The sequence below is a fragment of the Mustela erminea genome, chromosome 11 (genome assembly GCF_009829155.1).
Source record: "Mustela erminea isolate mMusErm1 chromosome 11, mMusErm1.Pri, whole genome shotgun sequence".
NCBI classification, from domain to species: domain Eukaryota; kingdom Metazoa; phylum Chordata; class Mammalia; order Carnivora; family Mustelidae; genus Mustela; species Mustela erminea.
Window position 1 is genome coordinate 32,869,647 of NC_045624.1, and position 15,701 is coordinate 32,885,347.

At 36.9% G+C, this 15,701-nt stretch overlaps 1 protein-coding gene across 2 annotated transcripts in view; it reads right to left on the reverse strand.

Moving 5' to 3' along the window:
- Positions 1-15,701, reverse strand: part of MET (MET proto-oncogene, receptor tyrosine kinase) — a 115,028-nt gene that overhangs the window by 28,412 nt on the left and 70,915 nt on the right. For both annotated transcript variants that reach the window (XM_032304334.1, XM_032304333.1), the window contains exons 6-11: positions 12,260-12,420; positions 10,386-10,488; positions 10,143-10,279; positions 8,659-8,820; positions 7,789-7,888; positions 3,331-3,549 (exon numbers count right to left, since the gene is read on the reverse strand). In XM_032304334.1, the coding sequence (XP_032160225.1) occupies positions 3,331-3,549; positions 7,789-7,888; positions 8,659-8,820; positions 10,143-10,279; positions 10,386-10,488; positions 12,260-12,420 (882 nt within the window). The remainder of the gene's footprint in view (positions 1-3,330; positions 3,550-7,788; positions 7,889-8,658; positions 8,821-10,142; positions 10,280-10,385; positions 10,489-12,259; positions 12,421-15,701) is intronic.

A 15,701-nucleotide genomic window follows, 5' to 3' on the forward strand; every position in this document is an offset into this window, starting at 1 on the left:
ACGAAAATTAAAATGGTTTCTTCATTGCCAGCTGGGGCACTGTAAAACTACTAATCTTCCTGCATCCCCCACGCCCACCCATTTTCCTGATTTAGCTCATTTTTCCAGACTGTACCTCTGAAGCATTGCTATGACCATATACATCAATATGCTCCAAAATAACATAAATCCCCAGGTCAGTATCAGGTAGTCTTTGTTCCAGCATTACATACTGTACTTCTCTACCTTCCATAAAATATGCTCACGCACAAATGTCACATAATAAGATAATTAGGGAAAAAAGTAGGGTTTCTTTACAAATATCTAAAAATCAATTCTGCTTAAGGAATTTAGAGCTATCTCACCTAAAGAATTGTATAGATTATATACCATACGATATACACCATACGATAGAAAATTTTCTCTGTTATGAAAGGTATTTTGATATATATTAAATGAAAGTTGATATGAAAATCTACTGTAAAGATGAGATTTGGAATCGAGAGACGTGAGTCCTAGTCCTGCTATTTGCTCTGTAAGACAAATCACCCAAGCTTTCTAAGCCTATGTTTACTTATCTGTAAATGGGGATAATCATTACTGGACTTCTAAACCACATGGGTCCATATGAGTCTGAAATGAAATAATATACATCAAAGTACTATGTTGACTAATCTTCCAAAAATATGTGAGCTGCTATTGACATAAACATTGTGTCCTGGTACTCCAAAGGAGGTGTCTACTTTTGATGACCACTGTCCACAATTTGTCCTGACTAACTTGAAATCGTGGCCATAAACTACCTCCCACATCGATGGGATTTCTGGTTCATTCTGAGGGATAATTGATCCTTGGTCTCTGTTACATTTTTATTGATCCAAACTTGGCTGACCCTCTTGGTCATGGTGTACTGCTGACTGAGGCAATTCCCACAACTAGGGCTGGGGACTATCACAATCTCTTTTTAGCCAGGGAATTTCTGTAGGCATGGCTGATTGAGGACCATGAACTCTTGGCAATAAGGAACAACTTCTCTCTAAACAAATAATTCTCTCCATAGCTTTCACTGATGGAATACAAACCTACTTCACACTCATGTTTTGAACAGTAATTGGACAAGCACAACATGAAATAAAATGGCATTCTTTCTTTTGATAAAAACAGTGCACTGCATGTCTAGAAGAGGACTTTTCTCATAAGGTTTGCTTTTGTTTCTATCCCAAGTGAGGCAGAGATTTTAATGTGATCAACTTTAGAAACTGATAAAGGGTTAAATAGCTGTCACATAATCTTTTCTTACACCTTAGATTTCCTCATGTATAAAGAAAATGGACTATGGGAGACTGAATGATGATACCAAAATAATCCCCCTAAATCACCCTTTTCTCCCCAAACTGTCATTCTGTGACATGACAGATACTATACACTTGTTTGAGAAAAGAGTCATACAGAAAAAAAGAAAGTGTTTTGTGTCTGTTTCCAGAGACTCCCTTGGGCCATGCTGGGAAGAGCATTGAAAGGCGGAGGATGATGTCAAATCATGTTTTTTTAGGTCCAACAATTTTGAAGGACATTGAATAATTGGTATTTAATTTACAGAAAAAGAAGTTTTCACTTCTATATAAGACTGTGCTTGGAAGGGTAGATAAAGGACCATTTATTTCTAATCCTTCCATCAGAGATAGAGAAGAGAAATATAGAGTTTATCTGGGCGTAAAAACATTTGCAAATAAACCTTTGTTTTCACCAAGAAAAACCAAATGGAATCTTTCAAATGGCAAACACAGTAATTGTTGAAAGCAAAAGGTCACAGTAGATTAGTTTTATTGAAAAAAAAAAAGAAGTGATAAAAGCTCTTTCTCCTTTTCTAAAACTAATTAAAGAAGCAGATGAAAGAACTTTGCTGTGGTAAACATGCTGTTCACTGAAGCAGGCTTCCATTTAATTTCATGCTGGGCTTGCTTAATTATTGTGCAAAACACAATTCGAGGTGAGTAAACTTATATGAGTATGAACGTGTGCATGAATTTGGCTATAGATAAAATCTCGTTGAAAAAGCAGAAAAACTTTAGCAGAAATGCGTTATTACTTAGATGGAGATGATCTACAGGAACATGTATCTAAACAAGGATTATCCTATTACTTTGTATTTGTTCATATTTGCATTCAGGCTATCTTTCAGGGGAAAGTTCTGAATGTCTAAGACAACATAGTGAAGGGTAAGTATTTTGCTCTTTCTAGTGACGGGGCTACTGATAAAGTCTTGATGATTTTGCTGTTTTACTATTACTTGAAATAAAAATGACTGAAGTGACATAAGACAGCTGTATTCTAGTCTTTGTTTTGCCATGTCCCATCACTTGTCAAGCCACTTAACCTCTCTGCATTTGAGTGTTCTCTGTTTGCAACAGGCTGGGTTAGAAGAGATAATTTGTTATTCTCCAATTAAATTACATTTAGAGGTTACTATATTCCTACAGTAGAGGAAATCCAGCTCCATTTAGAAATCAGTTTAGAGATGACCATACCCAGATACAAAATTCTAAGTACTACAAGGAAGTACAGAACTACAACTGATACATTTACTTTCTTTCTTTTTTTAAGATTTTATTTATTTATTTGAGAGAGAGATCACAAGTAGGCAGAGAGGCAGGTGGGCGGAGGAGGGAAGTAGGCCCCCAGCTGAGCAGAGAGCCCAATGCAGGGCTCTATCCCTGGACCCAAAGACCAGGACCTGAGCCAAAAGCAGAGACTTAAACCCACTAAGCCACCCAGGTGCCCCATGCATTTACTTTCAAGGTTCTTACCTTTTATCTCATAATGAGCACATTTAGGTGTCCAGGGAAATGTATAACAGCAGCAGAATAATGCATTACAGGCAGGCTATTTAATAGATTGTGTCCCACATTTGCTACTTTTTAATACACACACAAGAAATAATTTTTTTTTTTAAGATTTTATCTATTTATTTGACAGAGAGAGAGATCACAAGTAGACGGAGAGGCAGATAGAGAGAGAGAGAGAGGGAAGCAGGCTTCCTGCCGAGCAGAGAGCCCGACGCGGGACTCGATCCCAGGACCCCGAGATCACGACCTGAGCCGAAGGCAGCGGCTTAACCCACTGAGCCACCCAGGCGCCCACAAGAAAGAATTTTTAAATGCTTCATTAAAAAGTAGTCCATGATTATACTTAACTTTTAGTCTTATGCCAAAAAGATTTGTTTTACAGAGTTTAGATATTCGCTGATATAGTATAAGATAATGACCCAGTACAATAATTCTATTCATACAGCTATGAAGTCAATTAAGTTCAAGTTGAAAATTTAAGAGGGCATTTTTATGCATTTCTTACCTTAATTTCCAGTACATTTTCATTGCCTATTGAGATCATCACTGGCTTTTCAAAAGGCTTAAACACAGGATTATGTACATAAATGAGATCAAAGTATTTGGAATGGATCCCATCTAACATGAAAAAGGCTTTGGTTTTCAGAGGGAGCTGCAGACTCAGCTGTTGCAGTGAAGGAGTTGTACAGCAGATTATCTCTGAATTAGAGCGATGTTGACATGCCTATAGTAAGACACAATTATCCACTGTAGACAGAAGATAGCTTGACAACATCAATAGCAACTTCCACATTTCACTGTTTTAGACAATCAATTAAAAATATGTAATTTTTGGAAAAAAATCAGCATTTAATTTCTTAATGTTGAAAGAACACATTTCTGGTAACATGAGAGATGCAAAATTATCCTAACAACACAATCTTTAAAGGAACACAGGGCTTCACTGGCCTGGAATAAGCTATTCTGATCTAATTGAAGATGGCTCTCCCTCCTCCATCAATTTTATTTTCCTTAAGATGACAGGACAGTCAGTCACCTGGAGGGGACTGTCTCTTTGTTTATGAAACAGAAATGGCAGAGTGAGAGCTGGACTTTGTGTGATTAGAAGTCCTTGATTCACACCATACCTCGAAAATAAGTTGTGAGAATCCAAAGCCCTTAGAAGGAGACTCAGTGTCCTCAATTAAGAATTAAGATTAAAATGTTACTCACAATGTGTGATACTACATGTTAAGAACTTTGCCAACTACTGTGCACCATACTGATGACATTATAATTAGCTATGTAGTCAGGTCATCTTATGTGTTTCAAGCTATCAATTTTTGATGCCAGGTTCTGTGCAAAATACTTTATAGGCTGGTCTCATTTCATCCTCACAACAGTCCTAAGAGATAGGTACTATGATTCCCCACATTTTACAAATGAAGAAACAGTTTTTTGAGCTAATGTCAGGTCACACAACTCTGCATGGCAGAGTAGGGAACATAAATCCTAGGCCATTGGCTTAAATTCACTGCCTTAACCCTGTGCTCTATGACTTCTTACTCACTCTATATTCTATATCAGCAGATCTTTTCTTATACTATTTTACAAAGGCTCTGCTATTATTACTTCATGTGCTTTTATCTTTCACTTCAAATCTTCCCCTTTGGAATTCTGATTTATGGAAGTTTGGAAAATGTGGCTTCCTCTCGATTGTGCTTAGACTAAACCAGCAACACAAAGTGGCACATTTGAGGTTAAATGGTTGCATTTTTTCCCCCAAGGAAAAGACAAACAAGCAACAACATCCTTAGATTTCCTTTTCTTTGACAAGTAGAGTTGTAGATAAAACAATTAGTTATGCCCACAATAGAAAAAGGACTCAGGATATACATAAAAAGCACAAGCAAAATTGGGTATTCTATATTTTCTTCTAAAAATAATTAAAAATAATTATTCTACATTTTAAAATGCATGTTATAAGCAGATAGAGAAAACAGATACATACAGACACAATGGAAACAAAGTATTAGTTTTATGTCAAATTCATATTATAAGGCCAAAAGCTATTTATTATCATCTTGAAACATGGAAATGAACAGTTTTACTCCCAACACAATAATTCTCTATTAACAATAAAAATTTTGAAAACTACACAATAAACTGCTGGCTTCTGCGCCATATTGTGAATTAATTAATATTAATTTTGTTAAGATGATGTATTTTTATTTTATTTTATTTTTTTAGTATTTTTTATTTTAAAAGATTTAGAGTTTGTTGGACTTAAAAGTTATCATGGCTGGATCAGTATATCTAAATCAGATCTGGCCAAGAGTTTTTATTTGTTTTTTCTTTTTGTTAAAGATTTATTTATTTATTTATTTGACAGACAGAGATCACATGTAGGCACAGAGGCAGGCAGAGAGAAAGAGGAGGAAGCAAGCTCCCTGCTGAGCAGAGAGCCCGATGTGGGGCTCGATCCCAGGACCCTGGGATCATGACCTGAGCTGAAGGCAGAGGCTTTAACCCACTAAGCCACCCGGCCACCCCAAGAGTTTTTATTTGTTAAATAATAAATGGGTTCATGGTCATGGTCAGCTTCAAATTCTATAAGCACCAAGAAACACACAGTTCTTTATAAGGAATTTTCCAAACAATAGTCAAATTGAATTGTTCATTCTCACCTAATTCTAATATATTCTTCTATTGTGATAATACATTTGTGGTGAAAACAAGAGAAGTTTACATTTCCAGATACATAGAGGTAAGATTTTTATCTTCTATCACTGTTTGAATCTTCCTTGGGTTATGGAACTCATGTTTAACATCTATGAGGTTTTTAAAGAAATGTTTGATTACAAATGAATGAATAAAGCCAAAAGGTGTCTACATGTCATCATAATGGTTATGAGGGAGAAGGAAATTTAGCTATAATTTTAATAACTTGGGCTCAGCATGATTAAATAATAATTTCTCAGATTTCTAGATAGTCACATGCCAACACCAAAAAGGGTACTCTTATTTTGTTAATGAAAAATTGTTCTGTTTAGCTGTGGAGAAGTGATACTCTTTAAACTAATAGCAGTAGTGTTCTAACTTTATTTGTGGCCATGTGTGGGGATTGGTTTTAAAGCTCTCTACTTCATCCGGTAACTCCCTGGAGTACAATCTCGCAGGAATATGATAAAAATCTAATAATACTCTTTAGAGGTGATGCAATATGGCTGATAGAGAAGGTCAGGAAAAATCTCATTGGAGATGACCTTATTGTTTGGTGATTTGGCTTGACATTTTTAGCCCCAAATTGGTTTTTGTAATTAAAGAACACTGTGGCCTTAGTCTTCAAGAAATATTGGATGGAGAATCTAAAAGAAAGTGCTGTAATTCAATCTATCACCTGCCCAATTGAGACCCTGCTTGAAAGGGGGCACTTAGAACTTTCATTTTTAGTTGAGTGCACAAGTCCAACTAGATTATGGTATTTTATATTAGAGAAAAACATCAACAAAAATATGAAATCCTTGTAAATAACTCCAACCTTCCTAAAGTCTAAACTAAAACTACTATTTCAATGTAATCTATATAAATTGTTAGGCCACAAGATAGGTCAATCACTTTTAAGGAGGCCTTCGTTTAATTGTAATCAACTTTGCAAATAAAAGAAGGGAAGGTAGAGAAATACCAAATAACATACACTCTAGGACATCAGTCTTCTAATGGTCTTTCTCATTATTTGATAACATGCTAACAAAGGGACAAGAAGAACAATAACAACACTGGGATGTAAGATGTGTGCTGCCATTTAGAAAAACAAGGATGCTGCAGCAAGATTAAAGCAAAAGAGCAATGTTCTTTGGTACATTAAAAAAAGGGAGAGAAGAATTCTATGGACTGAATGTTTGTGCCCCTCTCAAAGTCACATGTTGTAACCCTAATCCTCAGCACGATGGTATTTGGAGATGGGGCTTCAGGAAGGTAATTAGGTTATAAGAATTGAGTGCTTATGGAGTTAGTGCCCTTATAAGAAGAGATTCAAGGAGCACCTGGGTGGCTCAGTGAGTTAAGCATCTGACTTTGGCTCAGGTCATGATCTCAGGGTCCTGGAACTGAGCCTCTCTTGGGCTCCCCACTTAGCAGGGATTGCTTTCCCCCTCTGCCCCTCCTTCTCCCCACCCCCCCTGGTTATGTGTAGGCGTGCTCTCTTGCTTTCTCTCCTCTCTCTCTCAAATATTAACAAAAAAAAATAGAAGAGACCCAAGAGAGCTTGCTTCTCTTTCTCTTTCTGCCATGTGAGGATGTAATCCCAAGGTGGTCTTCTGCAAATCAGAAACCATGCCCTCACCAGACACCTGGATCTGCTGGTACCTTGATCTTACACTTCCCAACTTCCAGAACTGCGAGAAATAAATGTTTGTTGTTTAACATTTATTGTTAAACACCCAGTCTACGGTATTTCTGTTATAGCATCCTGAACTAAGACAAGGAATGACGAAGTTTCTATCTGTATCAACTATCTTTAAAAACACTGTCTCGGGGCGCCTGGGTGGCTCAGTGGGTTGGGCTGCTGCCTTCGGCTCGGGTCATGATCTCAGGGTCCTGGGATCGAGCCCCGCGTCGGGCTCTCTGCTCCGCAGGGAGCCTGCTTCCTTCCCTCTCTCTCTCTCTGCCTACTTGTGATCTCTGTCTGTCAAATAAATAAATAAAATCTTTAAAAAAAAAAAAAAACACGGTCTCAAGTTGGTAATCATCATTTGTGTCTAGCATTGTATGAGTGTGTGTGTGTGTGTGTGTGTGTGCATTTTATGTTTGCCTGAGGCAAGATAATTTTAGTTGTTTTATAAAATATACTGTTGGATCTGTGTTGCAAGGAAGGTAACTAGCAAAATTAAAAGCAAAACCCGAATGTCCTATATACCCAGAAAGCTAGTGGTAAAAGCAGGGATGCAGAGTTTTAAGCACAACCATCTCTCAAAGCACTTACCACTGTAAAGTTCCTTCTTGCTTCATGTACATTTATTCCCATCCTCAGGACACTAACTGAATGCAAGTTTTTTCCAATAGCTGTTATTGTGCTCCCACCACTGGCAAAATAAAATAGAAAAACAGTAATATTGAGAAGTCCTTTACCAAGTATTTTAAGAAAGAAGTTAAATTATATCCCATGTAGTGACTGAAATTTACAGTCACAACCAAAGTCACATGGAAGTTCTGTGGTAACTATTTTTTTGGAAACAAAGTTATTGAACTTGAAAATATATTTTAAAATATCTATTTTATAAGTTGAAGAAATGTATTTTTCTTTTACTCACAAAATATACAAAAGAAATCTTTTTTCTCTTTTAAAAATAAACCCAAATGAAATGAACTTAATTATTATTAGACAGAATTGATGGAAACAAGGCAGACTGAACTGGGCCCAAAGAAATACTTATTCAAAGGAAGTCTGGTATAGGAGAAAGTTGTGTCCAAAGTAGGCAGAGCAAAAATACACTGAAGAATGGAGGGAAAAAAGGTTACTCCTCTTTTGGGCACTAAAGTTAGTACAGACTTGATATGTACATAATGTAATTGCATAAATACTAAGGTGTCACATTAAACTGTTGCACTGAAATCCATTTAACATGTAATAGAGTAGGATAAAAAGTTTCTTGGCATGAACCTAGCAATGATAAAGTCAAATTGTACTCAGAACCTGAATGCAGTTTTCACTCCTGAATTAGAAAGGTGGCCTTTAAAAGAAATGCAACTGCATCAAAGCTAGAGATAAAACTGCAATTCCTCTTGACTATTTGACAGACAAATCATTCTTATGTTCATTATTTTCTTATACTCATCAGAAGCTTTTACTTACCTAATAAAAGATTTGGTTGGATGAATTGCATAGACAATGGGGTCTTCCTGGTAACTGAAGCTGTTCATCTCTCGGTTGGCTAAGTCAATTTTCAATTTAATAGGAAACTCAGTTGGAGTGGTTTGAGCTGGGGTATAACATTCGAGAATACTATCTGACACACTGAACAAAAAAATTAAGAAAATTGACCTTAGCTATTAGATGCACATATTTTAGAATTATATGCATAAATCAAAAGTGTATCACTCAATGGCTCCTAAATGAGAATGTCCAGATGTGTTAAGAAAAAAGTTCTTTTTTGGGACACCTGGGTGGCTCAGTTGGTTAAGCGGCTGCCTTTGGCTCAGGTCATGATCCCAGCGTCCTGGGATCGAGTCCCACATCCGGCTCCTTGCTCAGCAGGGAGCCTGCTTCTCCCTCTGCCTCTGCCTGCCACTCTGTCTGCCTGTGCTTGCTCTTGCTTCTCTCTCTATGACAAATAAATAAATAAAATCTTTAAAAAAAAAAAAAAGAACTTTTTTTAGTTTTTGAATACTTTTTTTTTTTTTAAATTTTTTATTTTTTATAAACATATGTTTTTATCCCCAGGGGTACAGGTCTGTGAATCACCAGGTTTACACACTTCACAGCACTCACCAAAGCACATACCCTCCCCAATATCCATAATCCCACCCCCTTCTTTAAAGATTTTATTTATTTATTTGACAGAGAGAGATCACAAGTAGGCAGAGCAGCAGGCACAGAGAGAGGGGGAAGCAGGCTCCCTTTGAGCAGAGAGCCTGATGCGATGCGGGGCTGGATCCCAGCACCCTGAGATCATGACCTGAGTGGAATCATGACCTAAGCAGAATCATGACCTAAGCGGAATCATGACCTGAGCTGAAGGCAGAGGCTTAACCCACTGAGCCAAACAAAGGCCTCCCAAAAAGCTCTTTCTAATGTAGCCTATTTACATTTGAGTGGATCCCAACCTGAACCTTGTTGTAGACAAACAATCTATGACTTCAAAACATTTGGGATTTTAAGCAATTTTTAAAGTATCTTTTTGATATTTGATTAAACTGAGTTCTTTCATCTCTAAGAATCAGAAACCCAACTTCCCTCTAGACCCAATCTCCCTCATGTTTCTCACGTCCCCAAAGTGATTTAGCCAAATTGTAAATCTTGATGGAAATGTTTAATTTACTGTCAATTATCAGAATCTCACAGCTCATAGCATAGCCAGAATACTAAGACGTAAAACTAGAGAAGGTAGATGGGAAGACAAACTTAAAAAGTGGAATTAATCAACACAAGGGAAGGGTAGAAAGATCAGCAAAAAGGTAGATGGATATGGGAAGGAGGAAGTTTTGTCAGTAGGGGAGTAAATAATATACATCTTGATTTTCCTCCTCACACACACAAAAAGAACAATCTTTTCTTGATTTGTTAGGTGTAGATACTAATCCTATTTGATTGATGCAACAAAAAATAATTTACAATACCTTTTTAAAGTACATGTTTTTCCACCAATTGAAATGTGTCTAGAATTCCCACTGTTCAGGTACTTTCCATTTAAAGTTAGCAAGGTGCCACCAGTCTTAGGTCCGTAACTTGGAGAAATACTTGTTATTATAGGATCCTGAAAAGGAAATAAAAACAAAACAAAGTAACTTGTTAATTTTATGACTCTAAATAGATTAAGTAACAAATATCCTATGTTCTCAAGAATTAGTGCTTCGACTTACCACATAGGAAAATTTACTGTATTGTGCTGTCCCTCGACCATTTGCAATAATTATAGATATATTGAAATGCTCATTCACTGCAGGACCAACTGTGCATTTCAGCCTGAAAAAAACCCCAAAGTTTAATATGTTGCAAATCCAAAGGCATTTTCTGGTTTGGCTGTTTTATGTGAAGAAACATTAACTATAAATTGTGAGCTGGCTAATCTGAATAGCAAGCAGAGTTTTGTGGTAAGCATTAGGGCTAAATATCATATATTTCCATTTCTGTACTATTACACATCACATAGGCAACACAGGAACTGTTAAACCTCATCAATATAGACTTCTCCAATAGAAAAATTCATAATAATCTAAGTTGAAACCTCTAAAATTATAGGCATAATGTTTGGGATACTTAAGATAAAGAAATATTTCAATACCATATGAAACAATGGGCTAATTATAAATAAACCAAATCTCTTCATTAAAGTATGTCAACAGTACATTTCTATGGTTACACATGTCATCTTAAAAATAGTGAAGTTGTAACAGACTTTCCACAGGATTATTTTTGAATTAATAATCTTAACAGTCCTCAGAGTGTGTAAATGTGATTTGTTTTATTAAGCAAATTTTTAAAAAAGAGAATGAATTATGTCTTACTTTTACAGGTTCTAATATATAAAACAAGGAATAAGGACTCACAAGGAAGATTTCTAGAAAGAATTTGTTTACCCTTTAGCCTAAACACGTACAACATTAATTGATGTTTTGGTCTTGGTAAATGAGTACATTTAGACCTCTGTGTGATCCTGGAAGGAATTCTACTAAGCATAAAATAAACACTTGATAGAAGAGGTTCAACCATAAAGCTTGAAATGTTTGGCTGTTATTACTACTACCTGATAACTAAAAATTTCCAGATCCTCCGTTCAGTATGGGATTTACATTTGATAGAAGGCGAATGGAGAAAATGATAGAACAAGCGCACCTCTTGAATCAGGAGAGCGGAGTCTGAAGGCCTGTTAAGTTCTCACTCTCTGGATTGCCTCTGCTAAACAACACTCCACCTCTTTTTTTTTTTTTTTTTTAAGATTTATTGATTTATTTGTCAGAGTGAGAGAGCACAAGCAGGGGGAGTGGCAAGCAGAGGGAGAAGTAGGCTCTCTCCTTAGCAAGGTCCCTGATGTGGGGCTCATTCCCAGGACTCTGGGATCATGACCTGAGCCAAAGGCAGATAGATGCTCAACTGGCTGAACCACCCAGGAGCCCCTGCATTTCCACCTTTCTGAACTTCAGACAATACCTTTGTAAAATCCGTATGGTATTGCTATCTTCTGGGACTAATGGCTAAATGAGATACTCTCCTTACATTATAATACCAATAAATATCAGCTGAATATAAATTTAGGTGCATCAAAAAAAGAAAGAAAGAAGTCTCAAAAATGTGACTGAGCTGCTTTACTACATTTCTGAGGTTTTGAAAGTAAATTTAGAAGAGAGGGTCTTTATTGAGCTCTTTTACTGATTTTTATAGAAAAAGCCATTGGAGTTTCTGTATTTGAAGACTTTAAAGATGGAGCAACTTCGCCCAGTACTGTTCTTTCAAATCTACCCAAACTATTTCTAAAGAAATGTTACAAAAATGGCTGAAAAATTCCCTGATGCTGCACCCTTCTTCTTTTTACCTAGGTAATGTCACCTTTCTCCTTTTTAAATCCTGGTAAGTAAACAGGATTAAGAACAAAAACAGTTCTGCAAGTGAATTTAGAGGGCCAAGACTCTTTCTGATTCAAGATGTGGACTTTTGGGACAGTCTTTACAAGCATTCATTCTAAAATACAACCTGTTTTTTCCAACCACACCCCAGAAAAACATTTTTAGATCCTTACATATTTGTTGTGCTCTCACTTAAGGTCAAGGTGCAGCTCTCATTTCCAAGGAGAACTTTGGTTTTCTTTAAATCAAATTTATTATTCCTCCTGAATCCGAAGTCCCAGCCACATATGGTCAGCATCGTCCCTCCTTCCAAGGGTGCGCTAGTTGGGAAAACCTACAAGGACAACCGAGAACTTTAAAAAAAAACTCAAGACATTATTTTTTTATTTGTGTGCAAAACAAACACAACATGTATTCTCACTGAAATTTTTATATTCTGCCACTGTCTTTTTTTTTTTTTTTTTAAAGATTTTATCTATTTATTTGTCAGAGAGAGAGCAGAAGCACAGAGAGCAGCAGGCAGAACAGGCAGAAGGAGAAGCAGGCTCCCCACCAAGCAAGGAGCCAGATGTGGGACTTGATCCCAGAACCCTGGGATCATGACCTGAGCTGAAGGCAAATACTTAACCAACCGAGCCACCCAGGCATCCCTCTGCCACTGTCTTAAAAAGTGGAATCTCCACTGCAGGAAAAAGGGTCACAAATTTCACAGATGCTGGAACAAATATTAAAACTATCTAAGATGTGCTGATGAAATAAGTTGTTTTCAGGAGATTCACAGATGGGAGAGAGAGCAGATTCAACCGGGGTGGAAATGAAGGGCCTTCTTGGGCCACTCTGAAGTGAATTCAGCTGGTAATCTTCTAGGGTGGAGTAGACAGTTTGAGCCCAGACTCGTACATTCTTGTAACTCTCATTATAACTCTTTCATGGGCCTCCAGTTCAAACTCTGATCAAATATCTTTCAAGGGCCCTAGAAGTCAAGCACCAATATATGTCTCTTTCTGTGCATAAGCTGGGTGTTTGCTACAATCTTACGCTACGGTATTCCCCAACGAGAGAAGTAAAAATACCTCTTGGTATCCAGTGTTTTCACAGTTGCTTCAACAGCTATCACAATACCGGACACATAGATGGTATTCAATATACATCTACCATTCCCTCATTCATTATAAATCATCTACTACATGCCAAGCACTAACAAATGAATAAATGAATCTATTTCTTTGTACTTGTTAATTCATATTTATTACCGATCTGGGATTTCCTTTCTTTCTTTAAATGTGGTCACCGTTTGATATATACCAGCTGGTTAGCTGACACACCCAGCTTTTAAAAAATTACATAATTTTAAATAAATACATATAATATATAATTTCTATTAGAAATAGATAATTAAAAAAACTAGAAAGAGCCCCAAATGTGATCTTTATTGTAGCAATGTTTCTAATTATCTCTCTTGGCACTATTTTACATCTCATTTCTAGGGCTGATTCTTTTCTGCCCCATGTTCAATGTTAAATAAATAGGTTCATTTTTCTATTGCAGGCTTACTTTTGGTGTGTTGAAAGTAAAATGTGAGCTCATTAATAAAATTTTAGCAACTGTGACATAAGATAGCAGTAGGTTCTTATGAAGTCTATAAGACAACTCTCCTTAGGCTAAAACTATTAAAACAAAACAAATTTCCAAGTTAAAAATAAGCTTCTCTTCAGCAGCTTTGTCACAATTGAGAAAGGAAATGCTCTTTGTGGGGGAGGGGCATATTGTAAATTGTGCTGTAAAGTACAATGGTGGGAAAACATAGCATCACCATAGAGGCAACTCAAAAACCAGTAAAGGTGTTTGCTAAAGGCCAGTTAGTAAAAGTCCAAAAGTGATTCTTTTACAATTTAAAAGAGCTTTTAGCAAAATTCAAATTTGTAAACGTTTTCACTCATCCCAAGTAAACAATTGCAAATCAAAGTTTTAACTTACCCTTGCTACTAAATCCCTTTAAAGTCTTAGTTTAATGCTTTTATGATAGCTATTTTATGCGTAAAATCCATTACACACTTGTGCTGTCCATGAAAACTTACCTTGTCCATGTCTAGGCAAAGGAGAACTGGTCGAGAAAAAAATGTCTGTTTATTACTGTTAGAAATCCAGTAGGAGAGAGAGCGGCATCTAACCCTCCCCACTCTCTTCAGCCTGAGGCAGCCACACAGCTGACTCTCCCTCCTTTCAGGAGGAGATTCCCCATCCCCTAAGGCTGATGTTGGCCCGATTCTGCCGCTTAGATCCCCCCTTTCTATGTAAAAATTGAAGTCTGTCACTCTACAGACATCATCTACTTTCTACAGAAGGCAAATGGATTGGGTGATTATTTGAGAAAAGACACGGAGAGTTGTTCCGTTGGTGTGCAGGCAGCAGAAATGGAGATTATAAAACCTTTGCTAGTCGGTTGGTCAGGATTCAAAAGTGCAGCTCAACTTAGCTTTCCTCCCTGGGCTGAGATATTAGAGGAGGGCATTGGAACATTTCCCCCTTTGCTTGTGGGGTAATGTTCACTCTTCCAGGGGAAAAGGAAGGAAGCGGTTTTGGACAACACACCCTCGGATAAACCAACAATGAGCTGGCAAACTCTGAGTTATCCTGAGGGGAGGGAAACTTTGTGGGAAGGAAATGAGTGTCCGGTATAAAGCCACAGAGGCCAGGTCTCCCACCTGTCTGGATAGGGGAGAAACAGCTACCAAAGCAATTAGCACACTTTCACAGGTGAAAATGATTTAAATGATCACATTTTCAAAACCCACGAAGATAATACATGAGAACGCTAAAACAACAATAAACCCTCCCTGGAAAATTAGAATTTGCCTCTTAAGTAGTTAAAAAAGTTATAAATATATTGGTGGTTGGCTGAATAACACCCCTACCCCCACTCCGCCCCATAAGATATCACTGTTGCTTCTTATCTGAGTCTTCCAATCAATTAATAAATCATTTTATTGTCTCACTGGGACTGAATTCAATCCTACAAGATATGACAATTTTATCTTAATAAATTCAGAACACATTGGAAAGGGCTCTTCCTTTTCTGAAGCATTTCTCATTGCTCTTTAAGTATGAGATCAGATAACATGTTTGAAACAAAATAATGGGCTTGCAATCCTGAAATCTCTCTTACGTGGAATTGCAAAGAATTTCAGCCACTGAACATCATGTACCTTGCAAAGTAGGTTAATTCACATTTACTGGAAAGTGAAACTATACACTAGTTGGGTTTTGTGCCTATAGTGTTTAAGACAGATAAGAAATAGATGAATAATCTGTCTTATTTTTTTGCAGTAAGAATGCTAAATGTTACGGTCTAGTGCAGCATGAAATCTTCCTAACAACTATGAACCGAAAGGGATTTATGGACTCAGCTGCACTACTTTCCTCCTAACTGTACAGCCCAAGCCTCACTGACTCGTGCACAATGCAATGCAACCTTTTAAATTCACCAACTACAGAAAGTTAGGAAAGGTGAGAACAGAGGGAGATTTAATACTGTGAGAGATTCTCTCGTTCCAGAAAATTCTAAAATATTTGGTTGTCTTTAAAAAACCATTTTAATATGGCTTTCATAAATAA